Below are 16,641 nucleotides of genomic sequence, written 5' to 3'. Positions count from 1 at the left end.
AACCTAGAACTTTCTTCGGTATTTCAACTCATAATGTTGCTGCTGAGCTCAACATGGACGTGCCAAGAGTGGCCCCACTTAGAGGTCTGCCTCATCTGTGTGGCTGTGTAGCTTCCATATGGCCCCAGACTTCCCACTGCTCCTGACCTAACCACAGCAGCACCCAAGACAACAGGGCACCATGGACAGGGTTTATGTTGCCATCTCTGGCCAAGCATGTTTCATTCTCTATTTGCTTTCTATCTCTTCAACATCCCCTTCATCTCTCATCATCAATCTGCATCAATGTAGCATTAATCTTCAATAATAATCAAAGATGAGACCAATCAGTCAAAAGACTGGATGTAGAAACTGAAACTTTTGGGTATGAGTCTCACTGCATCACTTACTAGGTGAGTGAACTTAGGTAAGTGACTGATCACCTCCCAGCACTCACAAGCCTAAATGTCCTCCAATAGAAAACGGGTAACAATACCTACCTGACACAAGCTGAGATTCAAAATGCCTGTACCACATGCCATAATCCAGGGGCAGGGTGGGAAAACCACCTTTGCTGCTGGAACTTTTGAACCATGTGCTCTCATTGCAACGATAATCTAAAGTAAAATTGGCAAAGCATTTTCTGCACTATCCGGATGACCCTTTATATTTAAAGAACTGCCATTGCATTTTAATGCCGATGGTTGCAAAGAAAGCTTGCAAGATCTAATACTAATTTGTTTGGCTCTACTAGTGAAAAAGGAATAAAAGGGAAATAAATTTAAAATTATACACTGCTGTCAAATCAATGCCAAGTAACATCATGATGCCCAGTATAAATGGGGAGCAATCATGGGACACTTGAGTCATCATACCGCGTGTAGGCTTGGTGAATGGAAATGTCCTGTACAGCAGCATTCAATACCGCTTTTGCATAGTAAGTTTTGAATCAGTTTCATCAAAACCATATCATCTGTTACATTTAAGTAAAATTTATGTAGCTTCGTTTGCATTAAATTTATTAATTTATTTTGTTTTTTAGTTTCTTAGCAGCAATAAGCATTGGGAGGTAAAACAGAATTTTACTTTCCAAATTTTTTTTAAAACATCATACTAAAAAGAATATGTCAGATTTTATTCCGTACTTTAAGTGGATTCTGTGTGTAACTAAATTGGGGAAGCATTCTAATAACGTACTTGAACTTCTACATAGTAAATGACCCAGAGAAAATGCTGAGTTTTCTTTTTGGAGGTGTGTGTAATGGCAGTGTATCTTTTGCATGGTGAAGGATAGGAAGGATAAAAAAAAATGAATAGTCATAAATCTGTCTCTTCATCACTTTTTATGTGCACCTGGTAATATGTTAAGGATGTTGCTTAGATTGCCTTTCTAATCTTCATAACTATTTGAAGACTCAGGATATTCTCCACTATATTACATTGCCTTCCTGCCTTCAAGGATCTGACAGTCTACTCAGGAAATGACTCATGCATAGAAATCATTCATTTGAGGTTATGAATGTTAAATGCTAAAAGAAAGGTACGTGAGAGCTCTAAGAAGAGAGGGATCTGTCAGGGTGGGTTGTCTGGAAGGTTTCATGAATTGAGGGTCAGATATGGATTGATAGCATTGCAGGAATGTTCCATCTGTCCCTCCAGACTCACTGTTCCCCTTCTGCACCCTCCTCTGAAACCCCAGGAAGCACCTTTCATAGATGATAACAAAAGTTTCTCTTGCTAACTACCTGGTTTCCCTTTGGGCTCCACCAAAGGGATGGCATCTTGTTGTTCCACAGAAGCTTGGAAGAAAGTTTTCTCCTTTCAGAGGTCATCTTCTTCTGGAAGTCTCTTAGTAGGTTTCATGGTCAGATCACTAGTGGGACTGGATGTCTAGAATGGAGGGTCCCGTGAGGGTTCCAGAGCAGTTTCAAAATGATTTGCATGGTGTTGCTTTTCATACATTTAGCCTCTAAGCTGCGTGCCAGGCAGAGGTGTATCCATTGGTGTCCCCTCAGGAAATGCAGCTTTATCATGAGCATGTAACATGGGCACATAAGATAGCTGCCTGCCAATATCAGAAAGTTGGTTGAAATCAATCAGAGGAGAAACCAAGCCAAGATCTTGGCAAAAGCATGAGGAGGACACAGGAGTGTGGGAAGACAGGAGTCAGGCTATTTATTCCTTGGCATCCCCCTTCTTGACAAGTTGGCTGTTCTCTCTACTGAAAGCCAGAAGCTGGGGGGGAATGTACCTCCTCAACCCCTATCCATGCCACTGTATGTTATTTATTCCTCAAGTCCCGCCCTCACCTCAGTTAAATATCCCTTTAGTAAACTGTCCTCCCACTACCCAGTTTTTGTATGTATCTGTTTTCCTCTACCCACTGCCTGATACACAGTGGGATGGGGTGATGGAGACCCCATACCAGGGATCTCAGGTGGGCAGCGGGTGGGGGCTCATCTAGGCAGGTACAAGGTGTATGTTAAGGTGCAAAGGATGGTGAACGCTGAATAAAAATAATAATTATTAGTATTGGCATTTGCAAGCCTGCTTTTACCTAACTGGAAACTAGGATCTTTAGCTCCATAAGTTTGAATCCTGGAGAGACCAGAGCATTGCCACTTCCATTTTCCACGGGAGGAAACAGAGTCACTGCTTAGACCTAAGGCAGTTTAGCTATTAAATGGCAAGGTCAAAATTCAACTGAGGTTCTATCTAATTCTGTCTCTGGATGCTCATTCAGACCTCTTTCAACCTCTCAGTGACAGAAACAGTCTGATGAGAATAAGATAAATACTTGGCTCAAGTAGCCAAGTAAGTATCCCAGTCTCCGTTGAGGGGACTTAAAAGGAAGAAAAGACCTTATACCCACCTACCCTTATATCACAAGGGTCCTCTCTGAGGCCACCCTTTAGAGGAAGGGCTAGTGGAGCCATCTATTTTGTACAAGGAACTTCCTTGAGCTCCTTTAAACTGCAGAAAGCACCCCGCCATGTTAACTGGAACGCCCTTTCCAAGTGCAGCCAGAATCAGATTTTAGAAACTCTCTGGGCTTCTCTGAGTTAATAACTGTCCATCTTGCACCTGGCTGGCCTGCACGCCTCTGGGTCCTGAACTCTGGCCAGCAGCTATATCTGAGCTGGGGCCCACCTGCTCCTTGGAGAGTTGAAGCCTCCAGAATGAGCACTCAGTAATGTGATTTCCTTGTGGTTAGGATGCTGAAAAGGCCTAGTGTGGCTCTAGGAGAAAATCATGGCATCAGGCATGCAGACCTGGCAAAGAATGTGCTGGAAAACCTGGCTGTGTGACAAACTTTTAGAGAAGGGAAGAACTTGCATCAATAAAATTTATTGCATTTTTAAATGTTTTTACATGTTTGTTATTAAATTTCTGGGAAAGATAGTACAGTTTAGCGAAGGGGGTGAAAAACACTGTCCCCCATCTTGAGTATAGCCTAGGAATATTTTTCTATATTTCTGTATAAATGCATATACACATTTTTTATTGTAAAAGTGTACATCCTGTTTACTCAAAGTGGAGTCCATGGACAGGTAGCCCTGGAATCACTTGAGAATCCACTGGAAATGCGTAATCTTGGGCTGACCCCAGATTTACCAAATGAGAATTTTAGCAAGATCTCCAGGTGGTGGAAGGGCATATAGACTATAAAGCTGAACAGTGTGGTGTTCATGTGCCAATGGTGTGAATGTGCCATGAATAATTTCATTAATCTCCTTTTAGCTCAAAAAATTATACTTTGTCTAAATTTTTATGATCACATGCTACAATACAGTGAAAAATGCTACAAAATAGCCTTTTCCATTCAACTTTGTACAAACAATAATGATGGTGATCACCATTGTTACTATGATTTATTAAGTGCTAATTACTTGCTAGGCCCTGTGATGAAAGCTTTACAAGAATTCTCATCTCATCCTTATCATGGCCTCCTACAAAGGGGCTATCTCTCATTTAGAAGTGATGTTACAGAGGCATATTTTAAATAAAGTATTTCAAATAATTATGATATTTTAAATATTGATATTACTATGACCGATGATAACGGTGATAGCATGTATTGGTCACACGCTACAGAGACTGTAGTAACTGCTTTATGTTCATTTTCTAAATCTGAACTTCAAAGGCTGAAGAGGCAAGTGTTATTAGCCTCTCAAAATCAAGGTAAACAAGCTCAGAGGTTAAAAATCTTGTCCAAGGTCACATCTCAAGATCACAGTAGAATGCCAGTCTGGACGTGGGCTTGCCCGTTCCTCCACTCTCAGTCATCATGGTGCAGGAAGAGGAATGTGCTAATTTGCTTTCAGTTCTTCAGTGCATCCTTGGGGCCTCACCTCTCTGTCACTGTTGAGCTCCTAAGCAGGCCATTCTTCTCCCCAATCTTTTGTGTGTGAATAGAGAAGGGGATTCACCGCACTGCCTCCTTGGGGGGATGGGCTTAGAGAACAGAGGATTTGTTCCTAATCACACATCTCCACAGCAGAGCTGCAGGCATCGGAATCCTCAGACATTCAGACTGGCCAGCCGTGTGGCAAATATCCCAGGACTTTGCTGGGAACAATGGGCACTGAACTGCAGGTGACCCGACCTGCTAATCGCTGCCTGATTACCAGCTAATCAGTGCCTTGTTTGGGACACTGAATCCCAATTCCCTTTGGACTGGGCTGGGCCTTGGCAGACAGTCACCTGGTTAATGTGGCAGGGGCGAGGCAGAGGGTCATGTGCTCCAGTGCACGGAGTGGCCAAAGGCCGCCGTTGGGGAAATGGTCACAGGGTCAGTCTCTCCCTCTGATCCTGGGCAACTATAACATTTGTCAACAGCAGGGAAGTGAATCGAGGTGGAGAAGTAAAGGCCAGTGCCTCTTTCCTGAAGCCTATGGAAAAAACAAGTGAATCGACCTTTAAAGGCACAGAGAAAACGGAAGTGTTCTTTTTTCAGAATTTCTCAAAAGAAAATATCATCTGGGAGGGTGAATTAACCACCATCAAGAACCCCATAGCTACCACCTCCATAATCAATATCATCACCACATCCTCACTCTTACCACTTCTGTCATGGTAACCATCACCCCACCCCCATCCTCACCATCACCACCACCTCTACCACTACCACCACCACTACCATCACCATTACCATCATCACCACCAGCAACAACGCTTCTATTTCCACCACCACCCCACCACCACCCTCACCACCACCACCATCACCACACCACTACCTCAACAGTTGCCACCCTCTCTCCTACCATGGCCTCCACCACCACCACCACCATTACCACTAGCACCATCACCATCATGATCACCATCATCCCTCTCCCACCATCACCATCACCACCACCACCACCACCACCACCATCAACAACATCATCATCCCTCTCCCACCATCACCATCACCACCACCACCACCACCACCACCATCACCAACATCATCACCACTGCTGTCACCATCACCACCCCCTCCCCACCATCGCCACCAAAATCACCACCACCACTACCATCACCATCATCATCACCACTGCTTTCACCATCACCACCCCCTCCCCACCATCACCTCCTCCACCATCATCACCCCACCCCCACCTCCACCATCACCACCACCAACACCATCATCACCATGCCCTCCTCACACCTCCCACCAACACCATGTCCCTGATCACCACCACCACCATCACTACTTCTGGCCCTGCTGCCACACCACCACCACCACCATAGTTATCATTACTACTACCAACACTGCCATCACTGCTACAACCATTACTACCACCATTATCACTATTATCACCACCCACACCACCATCACCAGCACCACTTCTACCACCACCAACACCATCACACCACTATGAGGACAACCACCTTCACCAATGACTTATCATCATTAATTTCACCACCACCAAGAACAATGAAAACAATACCATCACTGCTGTTCCCACCACCATAACACCACCACGATAGCTGCCACGCCTAACTCACATTGCCATATCCCAAGGAAGCAGTTTAGAGTAGTATTTTTAAAACACTGGTTTGAGATTCAGACCAATTTAGGATCTATTCCAAGAAGTACTAGTTGTTTGAGTTTAAATAATCAATTAACCTTTGAAACTTAATTTCCCCCCCACAAAAAAAAAAAAAAATAGAAACAGTAATAGAGCCAGCTCATAGGAATGTGGCTCATACTGAACATTTAACACAATGTTTGACCCATAACTCAATGAAAGTTCACTATCTTTATGATCATTATTTCCGCCCCAACTCCTTTTTAATACACAGCTGCTCCCCTAGCATTTTTGCTTGAAAATGGGTGAGGAAAGGACAATTTATCCCTTTATTTCTAAATGTCATGGGACCCTCTAGGCTGCCTGACATCCCTTAGAAGCAGGGGTGTGGTCATGGCAGTATGAGCTGAAGAAAGTTCCAGATTTGGACTCAGCTGTCTGGGTTTGAATCCAGATCTGCTTTTTAAAAGCTCTCTGACCTTCAAAATGTGTCTGTCCTCTCAGAGACTTCCTCTTCTGAAAAATGGGGAATGATCATCTTTTCCTTGAAGCATTTGGGGAGGATTCTATGAGATAAGATAGAGAAAAGCCCCAGCAGATGATGGGCAGAGAGTAGGTACCCAATGCATGGAGTAGACTTTGATTTGCTGATATTTCAGTTTTGAATAAATAATTATAAGGAAGTGAAAAATGTATGCACTGCTCTAGAGAACCTTCTACTGGGGAATAAAATCAAGTCTTTCTCTCTTCCAGATGGAGCTGAGCCTGACACTCTAACCGGTTCTCTGGGTGTATTGCAAAGGTCTAATAAAAGGCACCTTTGCCCGGTTGCTTCAATTCTAGGAAGCTGTTCAATGTTTGACTATATTTCTCCATACTCATTTGAAAACAGTTCATCAGGTTAGTTCAGTTGAATTATTGCTCCTTGGGAGTTTTCCAAACCCTGGATTTCCTTCGGAGAGAGCTAGATTCTATTCCATTCTTGGAATTCAGCTCCTTGCCCCTCTCTGTGACCCCGGATCGCAAATGCAGTAAAAATAAAAATATCCTGCTGCCTCCTGCACTAAGAAAGGACTCCCTGGCCTCCTGCTTAGAGATGGAATCTCATCTCTTGGGATTTTCAGAGCAAGAATGTTAGACAAGCTGTCCTTTTTCCTTCTTCATTTCTACATCTTGGTCACCGACATTTTGGTAGCAGACACTAGCAATAATGGATACTCCTAAAAGTATATATATGGTAAGAAGAAGAAAGGGAAAAAAAAATTCTATCCAATCACACTTGGCTCCTCCATACCCTGTATGAAGTGTTACTTAGTAGATTTTGTTAACCACGGTGAAAGAACTTTCAGCACAATTCCATCCATGGTCACTTAGCACAGACTACATATGGGGGAGTTAAGGGAGGCAGTGAAGAATTCTGAACCCACATAAACAAATTCCCTAGAATTAACTTTAGCAAATGCAGCACCTGGCTGGGGCACTTCTCAGATCTCCTAAGGAACACCAGGACAGGTAGACTGTCAGCCAGAGATGCAGTGTTTCATGTTCTGAGTTTTCTTTCTTGTAAAAGTCTAGATTCCACTACCAATTAAGAAAGAAAGGATGTAGGAAAGAAAATTTATTAGCAGGTAGTCCACAAAGTGTCTTTCGAATCATTTCAAATTTCACTTCCACCTCTATGGTGTTGAGTCTTTTGTCAGGGTGGACTGACCCCTCTAATTCCCCACCTACCTCTGGATAGGATCTAAAGTCTTCTTTGAGCCAATTGCTACATCAAGGGTTTTATTGCCATTTAATTCTCCAAGCAACCCTGATTGCTTTGCCTTTTCTTATTTTTTTACCCAGTACTGCATTTCTAAAAAACTTCACACACTGCTAATCAGTGATTCCAGATAATTGTTTCTAACTGCCACATGGTATTCCATAAAGGTCACCTCTTCAATTTACTTTCCCATTTCTGCAGCTAAGGACCCCCTGGTTGCCTCTGTGGCCCAGCAATCACAGGTCTTGGCTGCATGAAATCCTCTTAGATTCCCTCTTCTGGACCCCAGGACCCAAGTGGGGATTCTTTGGGATATTCTGAAAGGGAACTACTGATTCTAATGTACATAGATGCTCAATTTTTGTGAGCTTATTCATTGGATTGGCTTCACTTCTATAACCCTAAGAGGTGGACGTGAAAAGTCATGTGTTCTCACATCTTAGACTTGGCATTATCCAACTTGCCCGTTTTTACCAATCTGATGAGTATAAACTTATAGCTCATTGGATTTGGTTTGCTTTACCCTGATTTTGAGCTTTATATTATTATGTGAACCATTTGGATTTTTACCTCTGTGATTTACCTGTCATATTCTTTGCCTCTGTTTATTTTTCCTTGTTTGTTTCTTTTTTTATTTTTATTTTTGAGACACAGTCTCGCTCTGTTGCCCAGGCTGGAGTGCAGTGGCGCGATCTTGGCTCACTGCAACCTCTGCCTCCTGGGTTCAAGCAGTTCTCCTGCCTCAGCCTCTTGAGCAGCTGGGACTACAGGCACACACCATCGCACCCAGCTAATTTTTGTATTTTTAGTAGAGACGGGCTTTCACCATGTTGGCCAGGCTGATCTCAAACTCCTGACCTCAGGTGGTCCGCCCGCCTCAGCCTCCCAAAATAGTGGGAGTGCAGGCGTGAGCCAGCATGCCCAGCCCTTTTTCGTTTTATTTCTTTTTTTTTTTTTTTTTGATAGGGTTTTGCTCTGTTGCCCTGGCTGGAGTGTGAGGTGTTATGCTAGTTCAATGTAGCCTTGAACTCCTGGGCTCAAGTGATCCTCAAACCTCAGCCTCCTCAAGTAGCTTGGACTACAGGTGCACACCACTATACCTGGCTAACCTTTTTATTTTTATTTTTGTAGAGACTGGATCTCACCATGTAGCTCAGGCTGATATTGACCTCCTGGCCTTAAGTAATCCTCCAACCTTGGCCTCCCAAAGTACTAGGATTGCAGGTATGAACTGCCATACCCAGCCCTTTGCCCTTATTTCTGATGGATTTTATGATCCTTTTCTTGTTAACTTACAGGTTACCCTCATATATCCTATACTGGCTGTTAGTCACTTGTAAATGTTGCACATATTGTGTTGCAATTTTTTAATTTTTAACTTCATCTTTACAATCTTTCATTAAAAAGAAATCCTCAACTTTTGTGTCATCAAACACTTCTTTTTTTTTTGCTTTATATTTGGTAATTTTAGGTCTTCTTTAGAAAGTTTCTCCCCACCTCTAAGTTGTAAAAATACTCTTCTAAATTTTCTTTTGTTAACCATATAAGCTTTCCTCTCATACTGGATATCATATGCATCTGGAGTCCACCTTTGTATACTATAGAAATATAGATGTTATTGGGCCGGGCGTGGTGGCTCACACCGATAATCCCAGCACTTTAGGAGGCCGAGGCGGGCAGATCACGAGGTCAGGAGATCGAGACCATCCTGGCTAACACGGTGAAACCCCATCTCTACTAAAATACAAAAAATTAGCCAGGCATGGTGGCTGGTGCCTGTAGTCCCAGCTGCTCGGGAGGCTGAGGCAGGAGAATGGCGTGAACCCAGGAGGCAGAGCTTGCAGTGAACCAAGATTGTGGCACTGCACTCCAGCCTGGGCAACAGAGCAAGACTCCGTCTCAAAAAAAAAAAAAAAAAAAAGAAATATAGATGTTTTTGTTCTCCATATGGTGAGCCAATTTCTCAATACCATCTACTAAATAATCTAACCATTCCCAATGATTTTTAAGCCACGTTAAACATATTTCAAGTCCTCATTTATAAAGAGGCCTGTCTCCTAGGCCTCTGTTCTGTTCACTGGTCTCTGTTCTCAAGCCAGAAGCAGACCAATTTTACGATGATGGTTTTGTAGAAGGTTAACATTTTGTAGGCTAAGCCCTTCCTCCATATTCCTCTTCTTCACAGTTGGCCTAGCTCTCTGGGGGGACTTTACTCTTCTGTATCCATTTTAGCATTAATTTTTCTGTGTTCCACAACAAAAAATTTTAAAAAATACATCCAGCTGGAGTTTTTTTTTTTTTTGCAATTTCATTGCATCGCGTTTTCTTTTCATCCTTTAAATAAAACAAGACGTTTTTCTTCAGATGTTTTTCAGGTGTAAGCTGAGTCTTGGAGATGTGCTCTCATTTCACATTGTAAGTCAAGGTGAAGGGTGTAACTCCAGTGAGGGACACTGGCACTTTTCTCCTGACCAGCACTGTCCCAGGGCACCCAGGAAGCCTTAGCTTTGGTACCGGGTTGGGATAGTTCTGTTAATGCCTGATCCCTTCTTGAGTAATGACTCTGCTCAGGAAACTGTGCCTCAGGGCTCAGATTTCCCTCCATTTAAGCTTGTGGCTTCTTGGCCTGGAGCTTGTTCCCTTCCCAAAATGTTTGTTAGTGCAGTGGCTTTTTATGGCACTTTATGGAAAAATTAAGGGGTGGGGGTGATGACCGTATTCTGCAAATCAGCCCGTCTTTAACCTTCGTTTACTGGAATTTGAGTCCTCTGCATACCTTGTTAGCAGAAAAAACTTCAAATATATGTTTTTCCATCCAAGCTCACAATTGGAATGTTCTTTACCTCTTAACTCAGGCCAGGACAAATGTGGCCCAGGTTCTGAAAAACAGCCTCTTATTTAAAAGGCTTGTACAGCAGACTTCGCATAACATTTACGACTGCAGTTATCTACACATGGATCTGGAGGGGGCCTGGCCTGTGAAAATCAGGGACAGAGGCCACTTCATCCTGCAAATTGCTCAGGCGGGCAGTGTTGATGAACTCAGCCCTCACTCCCCGGAGCCCCTTTCCAGCTTTAAAATCATTCCTGGGGAACTATTGGATTAGAAAGGAGCCCTTCAGAAGGTAGCAGTTTCTCTGCTTCTGGAAAAGGGGGTTAGGAGACTTAAGATACAACCCAGTCTCAGATAAAGGGTGGGAAGTCAGAGATATTGGCCGTGGTACTAGCAGAGGAACAAAGGCCAAAACAAGGTCTTCCAGACATGTCATGTTTTTCTTAGAACTAGGGCCTATATTACACACAAATTTGAGATGATCTCCGACATTTATCTAAAATTAACTGTGGTTTTCAAAAGAAAAACATTTAGGGGAGGATCAGATAAGAAGGAGGCCTATTTATAATACTTGCCACGGGGAGGGAAAGGGAAGAGAAAAAGCAAGAGCAAGAGCAAGAGCGAGAGCAAGAGAGAGAGAGAACGAGACAGAGATCCTTAAAATGATACTGAACATTCTTGCGACACCATAAGCCATAACTCTGACTGTCTTTCCCTGCCTTTTATGAATAACAGAAAAGAGAACTTTTATCCTGATCCGCTGTAGTTTCTTAGAGAAAATCCTGCTCCCAAGTAGAATGCTGGATTTCCATCTCATTCTAGTTATAGCCAGAATTGGGTTACAATCATTCTGAACCACTGAGTGTGGCACAAGTCAAAATGTTTGTTCCTAGAGATTGAGATATTAGTCAGTGATGTCTGGCTCTGAAATGGTTATTTATAGATTGGAACGACCTGGAGCAGCCAGCAGAGTGACAAATGAGGAAGAGGACAGAACCTAGCTGAAGAAGCTCTGGAAGATACCATTTGAAGTCTTGAGTGCTTGAACTCACAAAGAAAGCACGTGAGTACACACTAGCACTTGAGCTCTTCATTTTAAACAGAATAAAGAATGTACTGCTATTATTGTCATTTTACAGATAGGGAAATTCAGACTCACCAGGGCTACCCAGATACAAAGAAAATGAGCCAGAATTTCAAGCAAGCCTGAGCTTAGAATCTACACTATTTTTTTTTTTTTTTTTGAGACATGGTCTTACTTTGTCACCCAGGCTGGAGTTCAGTGGTATTAGGTTGGCACAAAAGTAATTGTGGTCTTTGCCACTTAAAACTAGAGCCCGAAACTGCAATTACTTTTGCACCAACCTAATGCACTTACCAGAGCTCACTTACGCCTTGACCTCCTGGGCTCAAGTGATTCTCCCACCTCAGCCTCCCAAGTGGCTGGGAATATGGGCATGCACCACCCTGCCCAGCTAGCTTTTCTTTTTTTTTTTTTTTTTGTGGAGACAGGATTTTGCCATGTTGTCCCGGCTGGTCTTTAACTCCTGAGCTCAAACTATCCTTCTGCCCTGGCCTCCCAAAGTTCTGGGATTACAGGCATGAGCCACTGTGCCCGGCCCAGAACCTATGCTCCTAACTGCCACACCAATTGACCTCTATTCAGCCATTTTTATTTCTATAGCACTTGGTATAATTTCACTTTGCACACAGTATCTATAGATAATCATTCCAGGGCATGTAATCGTCATAAGGTTATTTATGTTGTTGCATGTGTATTACTGCATGTAATCTTCACGTGTTATTGCCTCTAACAAGTTATGTATTTCCATGTAGTCTTCATAACTGTGTATAGAAGGCCATTTTAGAGATGGAAAACTGAGACTCAGAAGTGGTAATTGTCCTACTGGTCAGAGATTTAGCCAGGGTTTGGATTGTGGAATGCAGAGGACCACTTACTTTTCACTAGACCATAAATGCTCCTCACCACTGAGGCATGTCAAATGCCAGATATGTCCAGGAACCTTAGGCTACGTCTCCATTTTTTTTGCTTTTTCCCCGCTTAGACACAGCTTGGCGAAGAACAAATGATCCCAAACACCAAACAGCACACTTGGAAACATTTAACCCGCATACTTTCAGACTTTCTAGCATGGACCAACCTGTTGTCTTACCTTTGTTCCTGGCCAGAAAGAAATGGCATGAAAGGATGGACAGTTTTTATAACCTCTTTGAGCTCTAAACCATGTTTCCTGTGCACTTAGGAGATCTTAATAGAAACCAAGTACTTCTTTTAGGCATCTATACTCTTAATGCCGTAAGTCAAGTCAAGTACCCTGGTGGTTAAGATAACTGTACCAACAGAAACATTTTTAAAAAATATCCTAACACAACACGAAGTGACCATCGCGAATTCAAAGAAGCAGGCATATTTCTTAAACGTTGAAAAGAGGTGAGTCTTTCACAAGATTCTAGCTCAAGGCCATATTTGCACAAGTATAGTCATTCCTCTAGCAAGGTTTTGTTTATCTGGCCATTAAAAAAATTAAAACAACTTTTACTTTCGGCTGTTTGAACAAGAACTGTTTTTCCAGCTGTGCAGTCTAAGGAGGATACAAGCGGCCTGGTTTGGTTATATTTTTTCCAGAATAGGAAAGTTTCCTACACAATTCTGCTTGGACTAAACTGCATACAGAGCAGTTTATTTATACTGTTTTATCGCACACCTGTTTGGATATGGGCTATTTTCTGGTATTTAAACATACCATTTCTTGCCAATTGCTTTATCTTCAGAGTCCTATGGTTCGGCTGAAAATGTTTCTTATTAACTCAGAAAGAAACACCAATTGCTCTATGAACATTACTAGTGAGGACAAAGATAACTTAATTGTTACTTACTTCAAACATGTTATCACTGAAGAACTTTATCCCAGAAATCCATTCAAAATAAGTTAGAGGCCATTTCACTATACTCAAAGGGAAAAAAGGAGTTAACAAAGCCTTTTTGGAATACAATCTTTAATAAAACACTGTTTTTCTAAAAAAAGCCACCTGCTTATTTTGAGCTAGTATGTTGCAATGGAAGGAAAACATTGCCATTCTAGTCAGTAATGAGCTATTTTACCCACTAAGGAAGTTCTGGGATGCACAGATGGCAGCCTGAGAATTTGAGCAAAAGCCCTGACTCCACTCACATGACCTTCTCTGAATCACTTAAACTCTAGGTACTTCTCTTATTATATCAGTAAAATGTGGGTCATAATAGCTATCCAGTAATTAGATCATTTAAATCAACCCATCAATATTAAATAGCTATGATGTGATAAAGTTTGGTCTTGGCCTTGGGGTATAGAGATGAATGAGACAAAGTCTTTATATCTAGAAATTCACATTTCATAATCCTGCACATAGTAGGCCTCTCTTCTATGTTAGGGGAATCTGAATATTTATGTATAGATTCATTAGTAGCTAACTATAAAGTCAAAACTGAACCTATAGAGTTGCAATCTAACTGTTTATGTGAAGGGGTTAGTTTTATCTTGCAGCTAAAAAAGCAGACTAAAATACTAACTTAACAAACTCTATTAGTTATCTATAGCTGTGTAACAAACCATCCCCAAAGTATAGTGGTTTAAAAAAATAGGCACTTACTGCTCACAGTTTCTGTAAGTCAGAGCCTTCGGGTCGTTCAGTTGGGTGCTTCTGCCTTAAGGTCTTTCCATAGGCTGCAATTTGTTTGCTGGCCAGGGCTGCGGTCTCATCTGAAGGGTTAACTAAACGGAGATCTTCCAAGCACAATCAAATAGCTGTTGGCATTGTTCAGTCCTTTGTGGAGGCTGCTGTACTGAGCACCTTAGTTCCTGGCTGGCTGTTGACTGGAAGGCACTCCCTCAGTTTCCTGACATGTGTGCCTCTCCATAGGGCAGTACATAAAGAGGTAGCTAGTTTCCCTGAGTAAGAGGGAGTGAGCAAAAAAGAAACCACATTTTCTGTGTAACCTAATTTTAGAAGTGACATTTCATCACTTTTTCGATCATCTGTTTAGCAGAAGAGAGCCAGTAGATCCAGCCCACACTCATGAGGAGTGGATTACACAAAGACAGGACTATCACAAGGCAGTGATATCTGGGGCCATCTTAGCAGCTGCCTACCATACAAATGGAAGCTACAATAGGTAAAGACCCATCAGCAGCCTCAACCCTATCTCAGTATAATGGGGTTGGTTCCATAGTCTCCACTTTCTGACACAGTGGGGCAGCCCCCTCCACATCTCCATGAGAAACTTCTGTTTCACTTGCAGGGCAAATCTTCTGGGATATAACCACAGTGACCTCCCCTGAAACCATTTCATAGAAAGGCTGGACAACTCTTACCTCATGGAGTTGTGAGAATTAAATAACACAAGCAGTTAACAGAAGTGCATATTGAGTATTTCAGGTTGCAGGTCCACTATACTCTAAAACTCACCCCTGCTTTCTGGATTTTAGAATGTTACCAAAAACACAAATAATCACTGCTCAATAACATGATTATGAGACAAATAATCATAAGGCAGAAATATGAGCAGGGATTATATGGGCCAATCAGAATGGATGTTGGCTGTAACCTCAGATCAGGGGTCTGAAAGTCCACTATGGTGCCAGAGAATAAACTTTTAGTTGCTTGATTTTGGAGTAATGGGGAGTGGGCAAAAGGGAATGTTCCAAAGAGGGTCCGTGTGGTCAGGGCTTTGCACTGGGGGCTCAGAGCAGTAATAAATCATCAACAATTACAAAAGTATTGTCTTCAATGTTTTAACTGGTAAGCATACAGTGAGGGACACAGTTTTACTGATTGCCATCAGCTCTGGGAATGGGCATGGTAGAAATACAGGGTGAAATGACCTGACTTGTTTGGAGGATTTGAGAAAGCCTTCTCTGACAGAGACTTTAGCATAAAACACGAAGATAAGTAGAGGTTATAAAGGTGAAAAGAAGGGGGAAAAGCATTTTATAACATGGGAACTTCCTGTGCAAAGACCCTGATACTAGAGAAGGCATGACATATTCCAAGATCCGTGGACAATATGGGGACACTAGAATAGGGAGGACAAGAGACAGACTGCGGCCACTCTAAGTCACAGGAAGGATTTGGACTTTGATTTTACAGGCTCCAAAGAAAACAAGCCACTGAAGGGATGTAAGCAAAGGCATGATAGTATCAGCTTTTCATTCCAAGGGATCATTCCAGCTAAAGATCCCAGCACATAATCATTGTAAGAATTATTATAATTTTTCCCTGTTTCCCATTGCCATTGCAAACACAAAGACACAGTTAGTTAAAGAACACATGGGCTCTGCTGCCTTCCCTCTTGGGGAACACAAAGTCCCTGCACCTTTGGATTCAACCCACCAAAGTCTGGGTCCAAGTCTCCAGAATTAGTCAAGCAGCACAAATAATAGAAATCCTATCCCCAATCCCTGCTGCCCTGGTTTGAGTAATATTTTAAAGATTCTAGCACAAATCCCAATGTTATTTAGAGAATTAAAAACTTGATTGGGTCAGGCATGATGGCTCATGCCTGTAATCGCAGCACTTTGGGAGGCCAAGGCAGGCGAATCACGAGGTCAGGAGATCGAGACCATCCTGGCCAACATGGTGAAACCCCGTCTCTACTAAAAATACAAAAATTAGCTGGGCATGTTGGCACACAGCTGTTGTTCCAGCTACTTGGGAGGCTGAGGCAGGAGAATCACTTGAACCCGGGGAGAGGCAGAGGTTGCAGTGAGCCAGGATCGCACCACTGCACTCAGGCTTGGCAACAGAGTGAGACTCCGTCAAAAAAAGAAAAAAAAAAAAACTTGATTGTGTGTAATAAATCCTGACATAGCATCAGTGAGGACAGGAGACAGACCTAGCATTCTTGAAGACCAATATGCCAGTCACGATACTTACAATATTTTCTTTAATCTCTACAACATCTTCTTGAGGGTAGAGTTATCATACACACTTCTCAAATAATTAAGAAAATAAGGTTCAGAAAGATTGTAAAATCCAGGACACTAAACTAGTGAATG

The 16,641-nt window shown here is 42.4% G+C and overlaps 1 protein-coding gene across 7 annotated transcripts in view; it reads left to right on the top strand.

The window, feature by feature from the left end:
• Positions 1-16,641, top strand: part of LOC129137475 (uncharacterized) — a 168,199-nt gene that overhangs the window by 46,261 nt on the left and 105,297 nt on the right. For 4 of the 7 annotated variants that reach the window (XM_054669582.1, XM_054669583.2, XM_054669580.2 and 1 more), the window contains 3 exons: positions 6,744-6,890; positions 8,884-8,976; positions 11,529-11,648. In XM_054669582.1, coding sequence (XP_054525557.1) covers positions 6,744-6,890; positions 8,884-8,976; positions 11,529-11,560 — 272 coding nt within the window. In that variant the 3' untranslated portion in view covers positions 11,561-11,648. The remainder of the gene's footprint in view (positions 1-6,743; positions 6,891-8,883; positions 8,977-11,528; positions 11,649-16,641) is intronic. The other 3 variants (XM_063797462.1, XM_063797461.1, XM_063797460.1) reach the window with 1 other exon arrangement.

The sequence above is a fragment of the Pan troglodytes genome, chromosome 18 (assembly GCF_028858775.2).
Source record: "Pan troglodytes isolate AG18354 chromosome 18, NHGRI_mPanTro3-v2.0_pri, whole genome shotgun sequence".
NCBI classification, from domain to species: domain Eukaryota; kingdom Metazoa; phylum Chordata; class Mammalia; order Primates; family Hominidae; genus Pan; species Pan troglodytes.
This window is presented reverse-complemented; position numbering and strand designations above follow the sequence as displayed.